General features: G+C 38.9%; 1 protein-coding gene and 1 non-coding gene across 6 annotated transcripts; one reads left to right on the top strand and one right to left on the bottom strand.

Moving 5' to 3' along the window:
* Positions 1 to 2,733: 2,733 nt before the first annotated feature.
* Positions 2,734 to 8,314, bottom strand: nek3 (NIMA related kinase 3). 5 transcript variants are annotated; one of them, XM_042413136.1, is made up of 14 exons: positions 8,208 to 8,314; positions 7,903 to 8,026; positions 7,431 to 7,524; positions 7,220 to 7,317; positions 7,046 to 7,129; positions 6,593 to 6,660; positions 6,416 to 6,502; positions 5,477 to 5,531; positions 5,033 to 5,233; positions 4,613 to 4,727; positions 4,267 to 4,434; positions 4,041 to 4,172; positions 3,767 to 3,884; positions 2,734 to 3,146 (listed from the first exon to the last, which is right to left on the bottom strand). In XM_042413136.1, the coding sequence occupies exons 2-14, from the start codon at positions 8,017 to 8,019 to the stop codon at positions 3,080 to 3,082; spliced, it is 1,404 nt and encodes a 467-aa protein (XP_042269070.1). In that variant the 5' UTR covers positions 8,020 to 8,026; positions 8,208 to 8,314; the 3' UTR covers positions 2,734 to 3,079. The 5 variants fall into 5 exon arrangements, with proteins under 5 accessions (XP_042269070.1, XP_042269069.1, XP_042269071.1 ...); XM_042413135.1 differs by having other exon boundaries at positions 8,202 to 8,282; XM_042413137.1 differs by having other exon boundaries at positions 8,140 to 8,225.
* A 678-nt stretch (positions 8,315 to 8,992) lies between these two features.
* Positions 8,993 to 9,065, top strand: trnak-uuu. The gene has a single exon. It is a non-coding gene; the product is annotated as a tRNA-Lys (tRNA).
* The last annotated feature ends 4,483 nt before the right edge of the window (positions 9,066 to 13,548 follow it).

The following is a 13,548-nucleotide window of genomic DNA, read 5'->3' as shown; positions in this document are numbered from 1 at the left end:
AGATATGCAACCTCAATGTGACTCAATACCGAAATACAGGATGTAGCATGTTTTAAACTGAGTAGGACGATGAGGAAAGATGAACAGCGAAAGAAAGAGCGGAAATGCTATATCAACATGTGTGCCTCAGTTCCACAGATTTCTTGTGTGTGAGCTGCTCGGCTTGCACATGAGGCAAAACACCAAGGCACTGTGGTTTTATCTTGTACTTGTCAACAAATAGTATATAGGAGCTATCACATCAGAAAATGACATAAGTATGGCAGCGCATTTCGTTTCTAAGCGTTAGTTTCAGTGGCTTCAGTGAGTGCATCATCAGTGTGATTGAAAGTTAAAGCTGTGTTTCTTTTTTGATTGGCACATAACCCAGCTTTTAACTATGAGTGTAAGAGTGTTGCTCAAATGAGGAATTCATTCAAAGAGATATTTCTTTTTTTTTGACCCATTTATAGCCATTGAGATACAACAGACACGACTTCACATCCTTCCTGCAAGAGGAAGCTCCTGTTCATTTACTGGCTTGGCTGTGTATTTTCTGAAGTACAACTTCATAAAATTGTTCAGTCAGGATTTTTTGACGGGCACATCTTGCACCCTTGACACGACAAAATAGGAACAACTGAACAAGCAACAGCCAACTTGCAATAAATCTAATCTTTGTGAAATTTATAACGTTCAGTTTTTTGTTGAGACGGTGTCAGAGAGGCTCCATGGTGATGTCTGGAGCTGTATTTTATGATGTTGTTTTATTAGACCGCAATATAATAAAAAGGTGTCGATGTTTTATGGCATTTTTTTCATTAGAGGCCTGAAAAAGAAAGAAAAAGTAAACCAAAACACACCACCGACAACAAAAAAAGGATGTAGACCCATATAAAGAGCATAGACTGATTTATATCAGAAAAATATCTGATCAAAGAATGAGTAACCGAGCCTAAGAACCCGTCCAAGCATACAAAACAAAAGGACACATACAAAAATACCTAGCAACACACTATAGTACGTCACATACACCCAGGATGTCAACTAGAAATGACTAATGTATGCTTGCTTTCAAATTGAATGCAAGATTATTTCCTTTCATGGGATTAAAAGTAGAGTTAGTGGTTACAGAAGTGAGTAGCTTTATCAGACTTTTTATAACTTGATTTTAAATGTACTGATGGAGCCGCAGCTCTTCATTTCATCTGATGAATTGTGGCTTTCACAGGAAGAGCTGACTGCTCAGATGCAGTGAGATGAAATGGTATGGTACAATCTTTTATAGAGGATATTCTGGAGGATCTAATAAAATTTACTGACTGAGTATACACAGTGGAGAAGGGGGCCAAACCATTTAAAATTTTATAAACCAAGCACAAATTTGAAAATAATGTAAAATTCTCAAAGCTAAGTAAATTGTCTTTCTCCAGTAAACTACAGCGATGGAAATGCATTGGCTTTTTATCCAGAGTTTTTTAGAGTTTGGCCCCTGATGGGAGACCCTCCTATCTACAGGACACACACATGATAAGTGTTCTAGCTCAGCTACTGTACGCTCCACCGCTTTATCTGTAGCTTTACTACACATAGTGGTACTGGGGAAAATACTGAATGGTAATAATACAAAAGCAGGGGGCTGGAGAATGAACCCTTGAGGGGGATTCAGTGTGGCTTCAAGATAAGGGCCAAGCTGGGCTTCCTCAATAAAACACATCTGGCATAAGACTCTAATCGTGGAGTCCTCCTGTCAGCCAATGCCACTGGAGGAACTGGAGTAACTGGCAGCAGGATAATCCATCCCTGGTGTGACTGTTGGTGAATCAGCATCATTATGGTTTTATTGACTCAAGGGTCTGTAGTATCTATATCCTGTTGGACCCAAACCGCCATGGGCGAGGCTTGGCTTTTGTTTAACTGTTGCCAAACGTGGGGTTAAACTATTGTCTGCTTTTATTCCATTCTGGTAAGCTTTTAATTTAGCAAAACAAAGAGAGGAACAGGCTCTACTTGTTCTCTTATATTAGAGATCTTTATGTTATTTAAGGTGCCAATAACCAAGAACATAACCCCCTATATACACATATAAGCAGGGTGAGCTCTCACAGATTTTCATCTTGCTTTTGTTTATTTAATTAATAGCAACTTTCCATTTGGACACAGATGAATGATAAACTGTCTTAAATTAATGTCTGAAGCATTTGAGTTTGTCAGTGGAAAACTCATCACCAATTCATCTGCAATTTAGTATTGAAAGGATTTAAAGAAAGGCTTAATTATATGCTTTCTTTCTCTCTTACTTGTGCTTAGCCTCTCTTACTCTTCCTGCTCAGAAGACTTCACACCAGAGATCTCAACTCCACCTAGTGGTACGTCATCAACATTCGTTGTATGGGAGACCGGCACTGCACTTTGTGTCTGCACCATTGTGGTCACAGCAAATTAAAAATAACAGCTACAGGGGCCTGATGTATGGTTTGTCAGTGTCTCGCCAAGAGAATAAAAGATCTCAACGACTGAGTGTGTTTAGTCTACTTTTGATATTGCAGAGGAAGTGGACATCAAAATGTGCAGGCAGGCTCAAAGTGGTGTGACCCCACGGAGACCCAGCTGCTCTGGGCCTAATATTTCCTGCTTTCCCGACAAGCCAAACAGGAGCTTCCAGACGGCCTCAATCTACCGGGAATGTTATCATTGGTAACCTGAACAGTGCACAGCAGATGTTCTAATCAAATGAGAGACAGAACACGCACACACAACTCAAACATCTTTATGTAAAAAAGGTTTTATAACAAGATGAACCATATTCAATTCAAATCTTAGTGTTTTGTTGCAGCCATATAAAACTGTATGATATTGCTCACAAAAAGCAGTGCAGAGATTGTAAAATACAATATGAAAAACTCACTGAGTTTAACTAGATCTCTGTCTATTTAGATTTAACCTGATGTAAAAACTGGTCCTTCATTACAAAACTGAGTCTTACACACATCATGTGAAATGATTTTGGCATGTACAAATAGTACAATCTGTTTTTAGCAAATGTAAACATTAATAATCACTGGCCTTGTGAATGTACAGGCTCCGAATGAATGAGGCTCTAGTGTTCTGAAAACATTTTCTCAACTTCATCTATCCAGTCACATGAAGATTCTTCCTCAAAGTCCCTGTGAAGAGGACAAACAGTACGTTAGCACTTTATTTTCATATAGGAGTTCACATATACAAATTATACAAAGCCAGTACATTCCGTACATTTCATCAGATACCCAACAGAGAGTAACGCAACACTCTCTGTACATATTAATATTTAATGTGAATCTTGATGTGAACTGTGTTTATTTTGCCAGGTGCTGTGATTTTTTTTTGTTTTTTCATCATTCGCTTTACAGCCCACACTCTCTGCTTTGGAAGCCTAAAAAGTAAGTTACAAAGCATTTTATCATTGTTATTTTTTTGCCATATATCTTTACTGAGAAAAAAAAAGAAGAAAAACTGACCCATGTGGATCAGATCATTCCCACTCGATACACAATTAGTAAAACTTTCACACATCAGTCCTTAGCATCTTTACATGATGTGTACATAAAGGACTAAACCAGTGCTAATGGCCCTTAAAAGCTACATTAAGAATTAATAAAATCATCTGAACATCTGAAAATAAGCATGCAACAGGTATTTTACATTTTTGTCCTGCTGATGCACTGAATGATGAGTCAGATTATACAAAATATGTTCCTCCTTGGTAATATCATGTTAAATAGAGCAAACAGTCGGCTTTACTCACGTGTCCTCGTCATCGGAGCGTGGCTGCAAGCGGTCCTCGTCTATGCACACTTCCTGCTTAGGGCCATCAATGTCGTCACCCTGTGGCTGGGAGAGGGGCCCAACCAGAGGATTGTCACCTGAAAATAGGAACCAGAACACCACCAGAGAGGGCTATTATATAATCTACTACACTTTCAAGAAAAACGACAAAAACATCTTCTAAATTCAGCTGGTTTGTTGTGTGCTACAGCAAAGTTACTTCTAATAAAATAACATGTATTGAGATATCAGACCTCCTCTGTGGATTAAAAAGGTGCTGAAGGCTCTGCTAAGCCCGGCCTTCTCCAACACACTCAGAAGCCTCTCGGGAGGATCTCTCTCCCATCTTCTCCTCTGCCTGCCGTTCTCTGGCTCCTCTGATACACCTGGATCAACAGGGATATAACTGATACACTCTGATTGCATATTTCAGTCTTCAAACTTGACTTTTGTACATTTATGCTGCTGCTGCTTGCATACTTCCATGAGTAGAGCTTGTGATGGCCTGGTCAGGTGATGCCATGCTGTCAGATGAGATGAGGCTGGCATTGGCCAACATCTGCAGCACAGAGTCCGAAGGCTCAGCAGCCCACTGCTTTCGAGGGCCAGGCTCTTTGCTTTCACAGCTAGCCTCAGATAACTCCATGCCTGGGGCGAAGGGTTATTTAGTTATAATTCTTGTTTTAAAATAGTGAAAACACTGAAAAACACATGCTCACTGACAACAACATGTACTACTAGTCTTCACAAAAAAATCAGTTATGTGGTTCTCCAGGAATCGCAACAGTTATAGCCTTGTTTTCATGATTGGTAACTTTGACACTACCTTCAAATGTTGATGTTTTTATTAAACTCTTCTCTCCCAGCACATTAACCACCTTCTTTCCCTCGTCTCTGTTCCATCGACCGGTACGCCTCCCCTGTTCTTCCATCTCTATCGCCTGTAAAAGATTCAAAGCGGTGCAGTAAATCAAACACATAACATGAGCTCTGCGGCCATCTGAACTAACAGCTGCTTGTCAAAGGTCAGATTCCACATAGGTCACCACAGCTGGGGAGATTGTGTAAGAGTTTAAATTCTCACTTTGACACCATGTCGTGACAGTATGTCGATCTGATGGATGGGCCGCCATAAAATCAATTCAGGTTCAACTGCATTACAGACTGTCATCATGCGGGGAGCTCAGGCAGTCAACCGCAGTGAGCTGCACTTTAAGTCCACAAGTGGCTGTGACTGTCTTTTTACCTGGGAGGGCAGATGTGTACGCAGCAGTCTGGAAACACGGTGAGACGTCAGGATGGTGTGCAGGGATGGCCTGTCTTTTGGATTTGTCTTAAACATCTGCTTAACCAAATACTGCAGCTCATAGGGCAGGTGGTTCGGCAGGGGAGGGTACGCACCCCGACACACCTTAAGAATCAGGCTCTTCCAGCTGGACGCCTGGAACTGAACACAAGAGCCAGATGTGAGGCATGAAGATCTCCAGGAACGCAAACCACACCAAAACATCCAAGCCATGAAAAAATACACAGCAGTTGATGAAACTGAGCTTCCATCCTTTCACAATAAAGATTTTGCAGTAACTTGCTGTGCAGCAGAAGTATTTTATATAATGATTCATTGACAATATTTGGAGAGAGGCCCACAGTCGAACCCGTGGTGCATGGAGAATGGAGGGAGGGGACGTACCGGGTGTCGCAGGGTGCAGAGCTCATAGAGGACACAGCCCAGAGACCACACATCGCTGCAGAACAGATAAATATACAGACAGTTATTCATTTACACCAGACATTCGTCATGTACTGGCACAGCCAAAGCGATACAACACTGACCAACCAACCCACGCATGAGTTATATAATCTCTGCTGAGCCGAGAACTCAGCTGAGAACAGCGACTGTTTTGAAAACTTTTCTTTGTTGGTGCATTTACTGACACTCCTATTGACACAGTCGTCCACTGAAAAGCACTGTGTTCACAAGTTATGTCATCAGAAAATCAAGTCTAAAATTGTAAGCAAACACGAACACTGAAATGAGATCGCAGGGATTTTATTTAATTAACAGGTTTGTCTGTTGTCTATTTGACCACAGATACTCAAGTCTCAGGTTTCCCACAACCATTTGAATACACCAATAAGGAGAGTTTTCAAACCATGCAGTGATAATGTAACTTTCACAAGAAAACTGTGAGCCAAGTGACAGATTTTCTGCATTCACTCTCTAAAATTATACTCACATACATTACATGTTGTCATTTTTCTGTACAAATGGCTACTCTAAGGGTTCATGAGCATATCCATGTTTGCAAATTCTGTGGGTATGTTGGAAACATATGTATACAATGATATATTGACAAGGTGTGTAACTTTCTTCAATGCACTGTCTGTATGTATATGGCTCTTTGTAGCACATTTTGTGCATCATATATATTCATACATTATCTGTTTTTTCCCCATTAGTTATTCTTATGTACTATGAAAGGTAATACTCTTTGCTTTATCCAGCTAATACTTCCTCTTGCAATCATCAAATTACATCACATGGACATTAACCCAAAATCATTACAGTTTCATTTTATCTTGAGCCACATCAAGTGGAGGAACCAACCCAACAGACATGTTAGCATACCTCTTATTGTTGTATGGTTTGTTGTCCCAGATTTCTGGAGCGACATAATATGGGGTCCCAACATATGTATGAGCGTAAGCCTTTGAGCTGCAACACAATTGAAAGTTGAAAATGTAACTGCTGCGAATTAAAAAGTGCATTCACTTAAAAGAAACTGCTGACTTCCTCTTCTCGTACCTGTTCAGAATACATGCAGAGCCGAAGTCCCCGAGCTTGATTGTTCCATTATCTGTCAGGAAAATGTTCTGGGTAAGGAAATGAGAGAGAAGTGATGACTTGGCATGAAGCAAAAATAAGAGCAGTCAACCATGGGAATATGGTGATATGACGCATAAGTGGGAAATAATGTTTGTGATCTTATCTCGAACGGCTATTTCATCATTGTTCATTTCACTCCACAGCGCTCACGCTGAGATTCTATCGACATGGAACCGACCAATAAACAAAATTATCGACCTCTTGTACTGATTCAGAGAGCAAACAAAAAGAAAATCTGATCTCTCTCATGAGTTTGTAAAGCCTTTTTTACATGCAGCTGAGGACAAATTTAAATACTCTGTTTCCCACAAAGCAAAATCCAATAACATATATATAGTGATTAAAAACTATTATGTTTAGAGACTACTGTACCTTGGACTTCAGATCTCTGTGCAAAACCCGTTTATCATGGATATGCTTTGCACCAGCACACATTTGAGAAAACCACCTCAAGATCTGGAAAAAAAATGGATGACACAAAATTTAAAAAAGGATCCAAACAGTAACACAGAATTGTGAAAATAGTTGCTGGTAGTCCAGACCTACATCATCAACACAGAACTGCTCAGTTTTCTGTTGTCGGATCCTCTGAAGCAGGTCTCCTCCACCGCAGTACTCCATAACAATACATAGGAGGTCATCAGCTGTTCAAACACAATCACAATGCCTATTCTGCAATCCAAACAATAATAACTAATAGCAAGAGACCAAAATGTGGTGTAATGAGTTTTAAAGGGAGCGTAGCGAGTGTGAATACCTTCAAATGCCTCCCTGAAGGCCACAATATTAGGATGCTTCATTCTGGATAGCAGGACGGCTTCTCTCTTCGTATTCTCAAATTTGGACTGATTCTATAAAAATGCAAATATGAGCACGAATGCATTTCTCTATTATGCAAAACAAACAGCCTCCACGTCTGTGTGTGGGCAACAATCTGGTATGTTATCAGCACAGTGCAAATAACATTTCCATATATCCGACCCCAGGCTATAACATAACAGGCTGGATTCAAATATAGTCTTATAGCAGCAGTGTGCTTTTTCTACACATAGTACAAATCTAACATGTTTTTATATGTAGTTCGCTGTTTTATTATGATTATTATTATTTTTACCAGAAAGTCTTTTTGCATAGGGAATCCAGTTCATGTCCCTGTTATACCTGTGCCACCGCACAGGTGAGGATAAAACTACAGCACGTTACATCACTATCTTTGTTTGCATACCTACCTTTGGCAGCTGTATTTCCTTGACCACATACTTCTCCTGAGTGCTTTTACACTGGACTAACAAAGCACGACCGAAAGAACCTTCACCGATGACTTTCTGGACTGAGTATCTCTCCATAGAGCTCCTTTACAAACCACAAAGAGAGACCACATAGGACAAAAAACATCTAAGACAGAGAGCTACAATAGCCAGTGGAGACGTCACTTAACGTTAGGTCTTCTTACTTTTAGTATTCACCTGCTTACATTTAAACGTTTACAATATGTAATGAAAGATAAAATCAGGTAGAAAGCTTCTACCTCTACCTGCGGCCGCTACTTCCTTGTTATTGAATGACGTAAGCGAGGCGTACCTGTAGCGCAGCGGGCCGCCGCTAGATGGCGGTAGATTAAAGTTCCTAAACCCAAACTAAGCCTACTAAAGCTTCTCTAATGACCACAATAATGTTATAATAACTTAACCTGTTCCTTTAGTGCAGTGGTCCTCAAACTTTTTCACGTCAGGGGCCACTAAACTGACGAAAATTAGAGCACGTACCCCCATCTGATAAGATTTTTTGCTTTTACATGTTATATTACAGTGCGTGTATGAAACCCATACATTCTGTCATTGTGTTACTTATGGATGGAATTATAGATTATTCCCCTTTTTGCTGGGGACCCCCTCAAGGACCCCTGGGGGTCCCCGGACCCTACTTTGAGAACCACTGCGCTAGTGGCTTCATGTTGAGTATTCTGTCCTCGAGCGCTTGTTTAATACATGTAGCTGTCTCCTCTTGTATGAGTCTTCAAGTGCGCCATTATGTCTGCAATACACTGAGGGCTGTGTTCATAATGTTGCCGCCCTCCTCTGCCGGGTCTCTGCTGCACAAAAGCAAAATGTATTTAAGAGTCTGGACAACTCCTTCTGAGCTTTGGGACTCCGGGTCAGTGTAGACAGGTCAAGGTATGAGTGGTAGAAGTGAAATGTGGTCATGATGGGAAAAGTAATAGAGCAGCGTGACACAGGACTGCAGATGAAATATTTCCGCAACAGAAAACAATCCCCAGGTCATGATTGTGTAAAGATGCCACGTCATGTGGACTCCAGAGCCCGGATAGCTCAGTCGGTAGAGCATCAGACTTTTAATCTGAGGGTCCAGGGTTCAAGTCCCTGTTCGGGCGATTGAAGTTTTAACTATCTTCAAGTGCTCCGTGCCTGAAGACGATTCTCTGTCAACGTCTAAATTACAGCAAAAATATTCTCTCACAGTAAAGAGTTGATGGAGTTGACTGAAATCTGTGGTTTCTTCAGACATAAAATGAAAACTGCAGCTTTCGCCATCAGAAGGCTAGTGAAGTGCAAAGATGAAGCGCACAATGTCTCAGCCAATTTAAAACAAACTGTGTGTACTTAATTTGCAATGCAAAGCGCTGTTTTAGAAACGTCTGAGTGTGAATGCAAATACCGAGGTCATGAGTCCTAATTCCCCCATAACTCAACCTTGCTTTTTAAACACAGCATGTGTAATTTGTGTGTAATTGAGGAACATGTTGTAACACTTTCTATGACGCCCATGTCTATTATGTATTAAAAATGTACTTATAATACATTATAATCTGCTTATAGCACTGTATAATTATAGTTATAAGCACTCATGAATATTCATAAGGATTTATAACAATAATCATAATACATTATAAAGCATTTTATAATGACTTATAAGGTCAAGTATCATAATACTTCGAAATTGCTGGTCACTGGCTGACATGTTTGTTTTTTTCAGCGTATTATAATTCTCATAGTTGTAATACAATATAATCATATGTTATAATACAATATAATCACTTATCACTTACCAAGTTTTTTTTAAGGAGTCACTTTTGTTGATCAAATGTTTACATAAAAGTAAAATATACAGCAACAGGTAAAGTAGAAATTGTTTCAGTTATTACCTAGAAATTGAGTCATTTGAGTCTTTACATTAGTGACGTAAATGTCCATCATCCAGTTGTTCATCATCAAAAAGTTGTGTCAAATTTGAGTACTCAATTCATTATCTGTTATGATCCGTTAAATAAATAAATTCATTTTATAACATTTTGTGTTGTTCTTGCATAGTTTCAATGATATTTTTTTCACTTCACTTAAAGCAAACAATAACCATTCATAGTGACTTATGATCGCTTCTATCTGCCTATACCTCAGGAATTTCATTACTTCACTTAGGAACCCAGTGACTACTTAGAGTAACTTATAATCACATTATATTACGTTATAACAGTGATTATAATGCATTACAACTATGAGAATTATAAGACACTATGATCCTTGTCAAAAAAAAGTCAGTGAGTGACCAGCAATTATGAAGTATTATGATACTTGAACTTATAAGTCATTATCATAGCAAGTCCAAATGTCTAATATTTGCCTCATTACCTCCTGTTTTTTAGCTCTCTGGCAGTGCTTTGGTTGCACCTATCAGCAAATAGTCTTCCACAAGAGGAAAATAAAGGCAATAATGAGGTAAATATTGGTGCACCAGTTTGTCTGTACAGCTCCTGGATCATGCTGTGCAAGCTGTTTTTGGGGAAATGTGATGGATTTTTTTTTTTTTTGGAGCTGTAAAAAATGTCTCTGTTAACTTAGTTTGACAGTAAGCCCTGTACAAACTTCAGCTGAGCTAGCACTGAGAAATGGATAATTGTATTTTCATATAGTTTGGGTGAACTATTGCAATATGTAATTAAATAGTAGTAAATTGGATGGTGGAACAACTATGATTTCCAGTTAGTGATTTTCATAAGACAAAAACATCTGGAAAATGTTTCTGAGAAGATTTTCATACAAAGAGTCATACAGTCTGACTTTACCTATCCAGTCTTTAAACGTAGGCAAACTTATAATTAAAATCTGTGTATTACATCCCGAACCTCTGGTATCTAAAGTATAGTACGTATTTCTTTTACCATAAGTATAGAACGTATTTCTTTTACCATGAACTAGCAGCCAAGACTGCAGGAGCTCAGCCCGTTCTTTTACACAGCAGAAGTGGAACAAGACTGTGTTTATACACCAGTAATTGGCTAAAGTACAACAATGTCAGGCGGTTAGTTTGAGATCAGCTCTGCTTAGTGCACAAGTGAGGAACTCTCTCAGGGCTAGCTAATCATTAAATGCTGGTTATTAAAGATGGCCTCTGAATGGCCAAGCTGTGCAAGTTTTTTCCTTAGATTTGAAAATATTTAATTTTGTGAGGTGAGAGGGGTGAGATCAAGACAATGTTTATACTAAAAAAAAGGCTTTGCTGTGGGTGTTTGTTGTGTAGACAGAGCATTAAAATGCAAAAATCATAACATATGGTATCAGTCAGGTGTTGTGACACTTCTCTTCTAGTTGTGCTGCTTCAAAAGTGACAGATGACTGACATGAAGCAGCTGTGGGGCAATAAAAATTCAAACTGAATGACACTAAGAGCTTCTAGTGTAGACGTTTCTCAATGCTGGGGTGGGGCCCCCATGTGGGTCTGCTTGATGTACAGACAGGGTCATGAGATATTTCAAGGACTGAAAGACTTATTTATTTTTGTTTGATATATTTTTGAATAATAAGTCATTTTGAAGGATATCATTGCTTTTATACAATTCATACTTATTCTAAACACAAAAAACATACCGACATTCACATGACAGCTTGATGACTCTGCTGGGGACGTGAGAATTTTGGGACCAAAAAACATGGTCAAGGTCCAAAAACGTTGAAAAACCATGACCTGATGACTTTAACTGATGTCAAAATGTTTTTAGAGAAACTTGCCCTGTCATAAAATCTGACATTTTAAGCTTCGCTTAGGTTTTTATGCTTGAGACTATCAATGAAATACATCTCTTGTCAGATAAAAAGGTTGACATCTTGCCAGTCTAATTCCTAAGAGCAGCTTACATTATATTAAAAGCCATCAAATGGTCCTTCATGGGGACAGTTAGAAATCTTCTCTCTGAGAGGGTGAATAGCTCAGACCACCAGAGACCCATTAATAACCAAAGAAAGATGTAATACTTAATGGTTAATAGGAAGAAATTATGCATAGATCTATGAGATATAGTGGCAATATTCTGACACAGTAGTGGCAAATTTTAGTGTATCAGACATATTAAGACTGCAGTGTTAAATCTTCAAATTTATGTCCTGAGAAGTAGTTCAGTCTGATTATCAGGCCATTAAAGATGGACAACAAGAAACAAAACTATAATCTATTGTGTCATGTCAGTGAAGCTGCTTTATGGACAGTGAAGATCACTTTGTGGACTGATCCAAAGTTGATCTCAACTTTAAGGTCCATTTGAGCTTTATATAGCAGAGGTTTTATCACTGTCCTCAACCTGAGAACATATGTTGATCCGCAGATAATTATCTTGGATACTGTCACCTTGTCGCTCTTTCTCGGTTCATTGTCTTCGGCACTGTTTATCGGTTTTTCCTTCACAGACTCTTTACTTTGTTTTCAAAGACACAAAAGTTACAGTTTACTTAAACAGAACAAACTTTAATTTATCTTGTACCAACAAATAGGATGACATAGAAGACAAGAGCTTGTTTGAGAGGACTAAACAGTACATGACAGACCCACAGGAAGTGGGAAAAGAGGCAACAGTATGATTATCAATTACCTAATAATGTTCCAGTCATACAGCTTCAATCCTCCCTGGAATGCATTAGAGTGTGTGTGGTTGGATATTGGACTGTTCTTCTAGAAAGAAAGCCTCTGATTATTTGAGGGAGGATGAAGGGCAACAAAATGTTCACTGTTTCTTTTAAAGTTGACAGAGGAGACTCAAGATTGGAAGAATAAGCAAAACAAATCCTCAATAAAAACTAAAATATTTACATCTAAAGACAAGACATGAAATATAACTGCATGTAAAAGAAGTAACAGCAATCCTAATAAGATTACTGATGTATATAATAAGAATGACTTTCCAGGTTAGACAACAATATGGATTTTCTCATAGGTGAAAGAAAAATGACTGCTGTGCCCCTTTGTACAACCTCAAATGATTAACTGTCAATAATCATCCTCAAACGTTGCTACTCAAATTAATATTACCAGACAGCCTGATGTGGTCTCAATAATATGTCTGGAACTTTGAACAACAAGGATGGCATTTCACTTTGGTGGGAGATATAGCTGAGTGTGTGCTGGGGGATGACAGCCTCAAAAATGTCAGAATTTATTACCTTATTAGTTTTGGCCAGAGGACAGAAGAATTAAAAAAAAAAAAGCTGACTGCCACACAGCCCTGACACAATGAAGAATGAAGAATTAAGATGTGATGGGTATCATGCAGTCATGTTCAGACCACTGATGAGTCTAAAGTTGAAATATTCACTCTTTTAGCTCTGACCTTTCAAATAAAGTCCTGTGGTAAAATACCTTATCTTCTGTGGTACTGGTATTCTACTACTGGGACATTTACCAATTGTACCACAGAACATGTGGTTAATTACTGCAGATATAATCCTGTAGCCCAATATACCACATGTGTCTCTGAGTACCACAAAAATATCAGAGAAAAATGTCACAAGAACATCAAAAACACCAGGGAACGAAGAGGAATTAACGTGAAGAACATGAAGTACCAGCACCACAGAACATGAGGTATTTTA

Source organism: Thunnus maccoyii, chromosome 6 (genome assembly GCF_910596095.1).
Source record: "Thunnus maccoyii chromosome 6, fThuMac1.1, whole genome shotgun sequence".
Classification (NCBI taxonomy): domain Eukaryota; kingdom Metazoa; phylum Chordata; class Actinopteri; order Scombriformes; family Scombridae; genus Thunnus; species Thunnus maccoyii.
The sequence above is the reverse complement of the archived record's forward strand: the minus strand, read 5'-3'. Positions and strand labels throughout refer to the sequence as shown.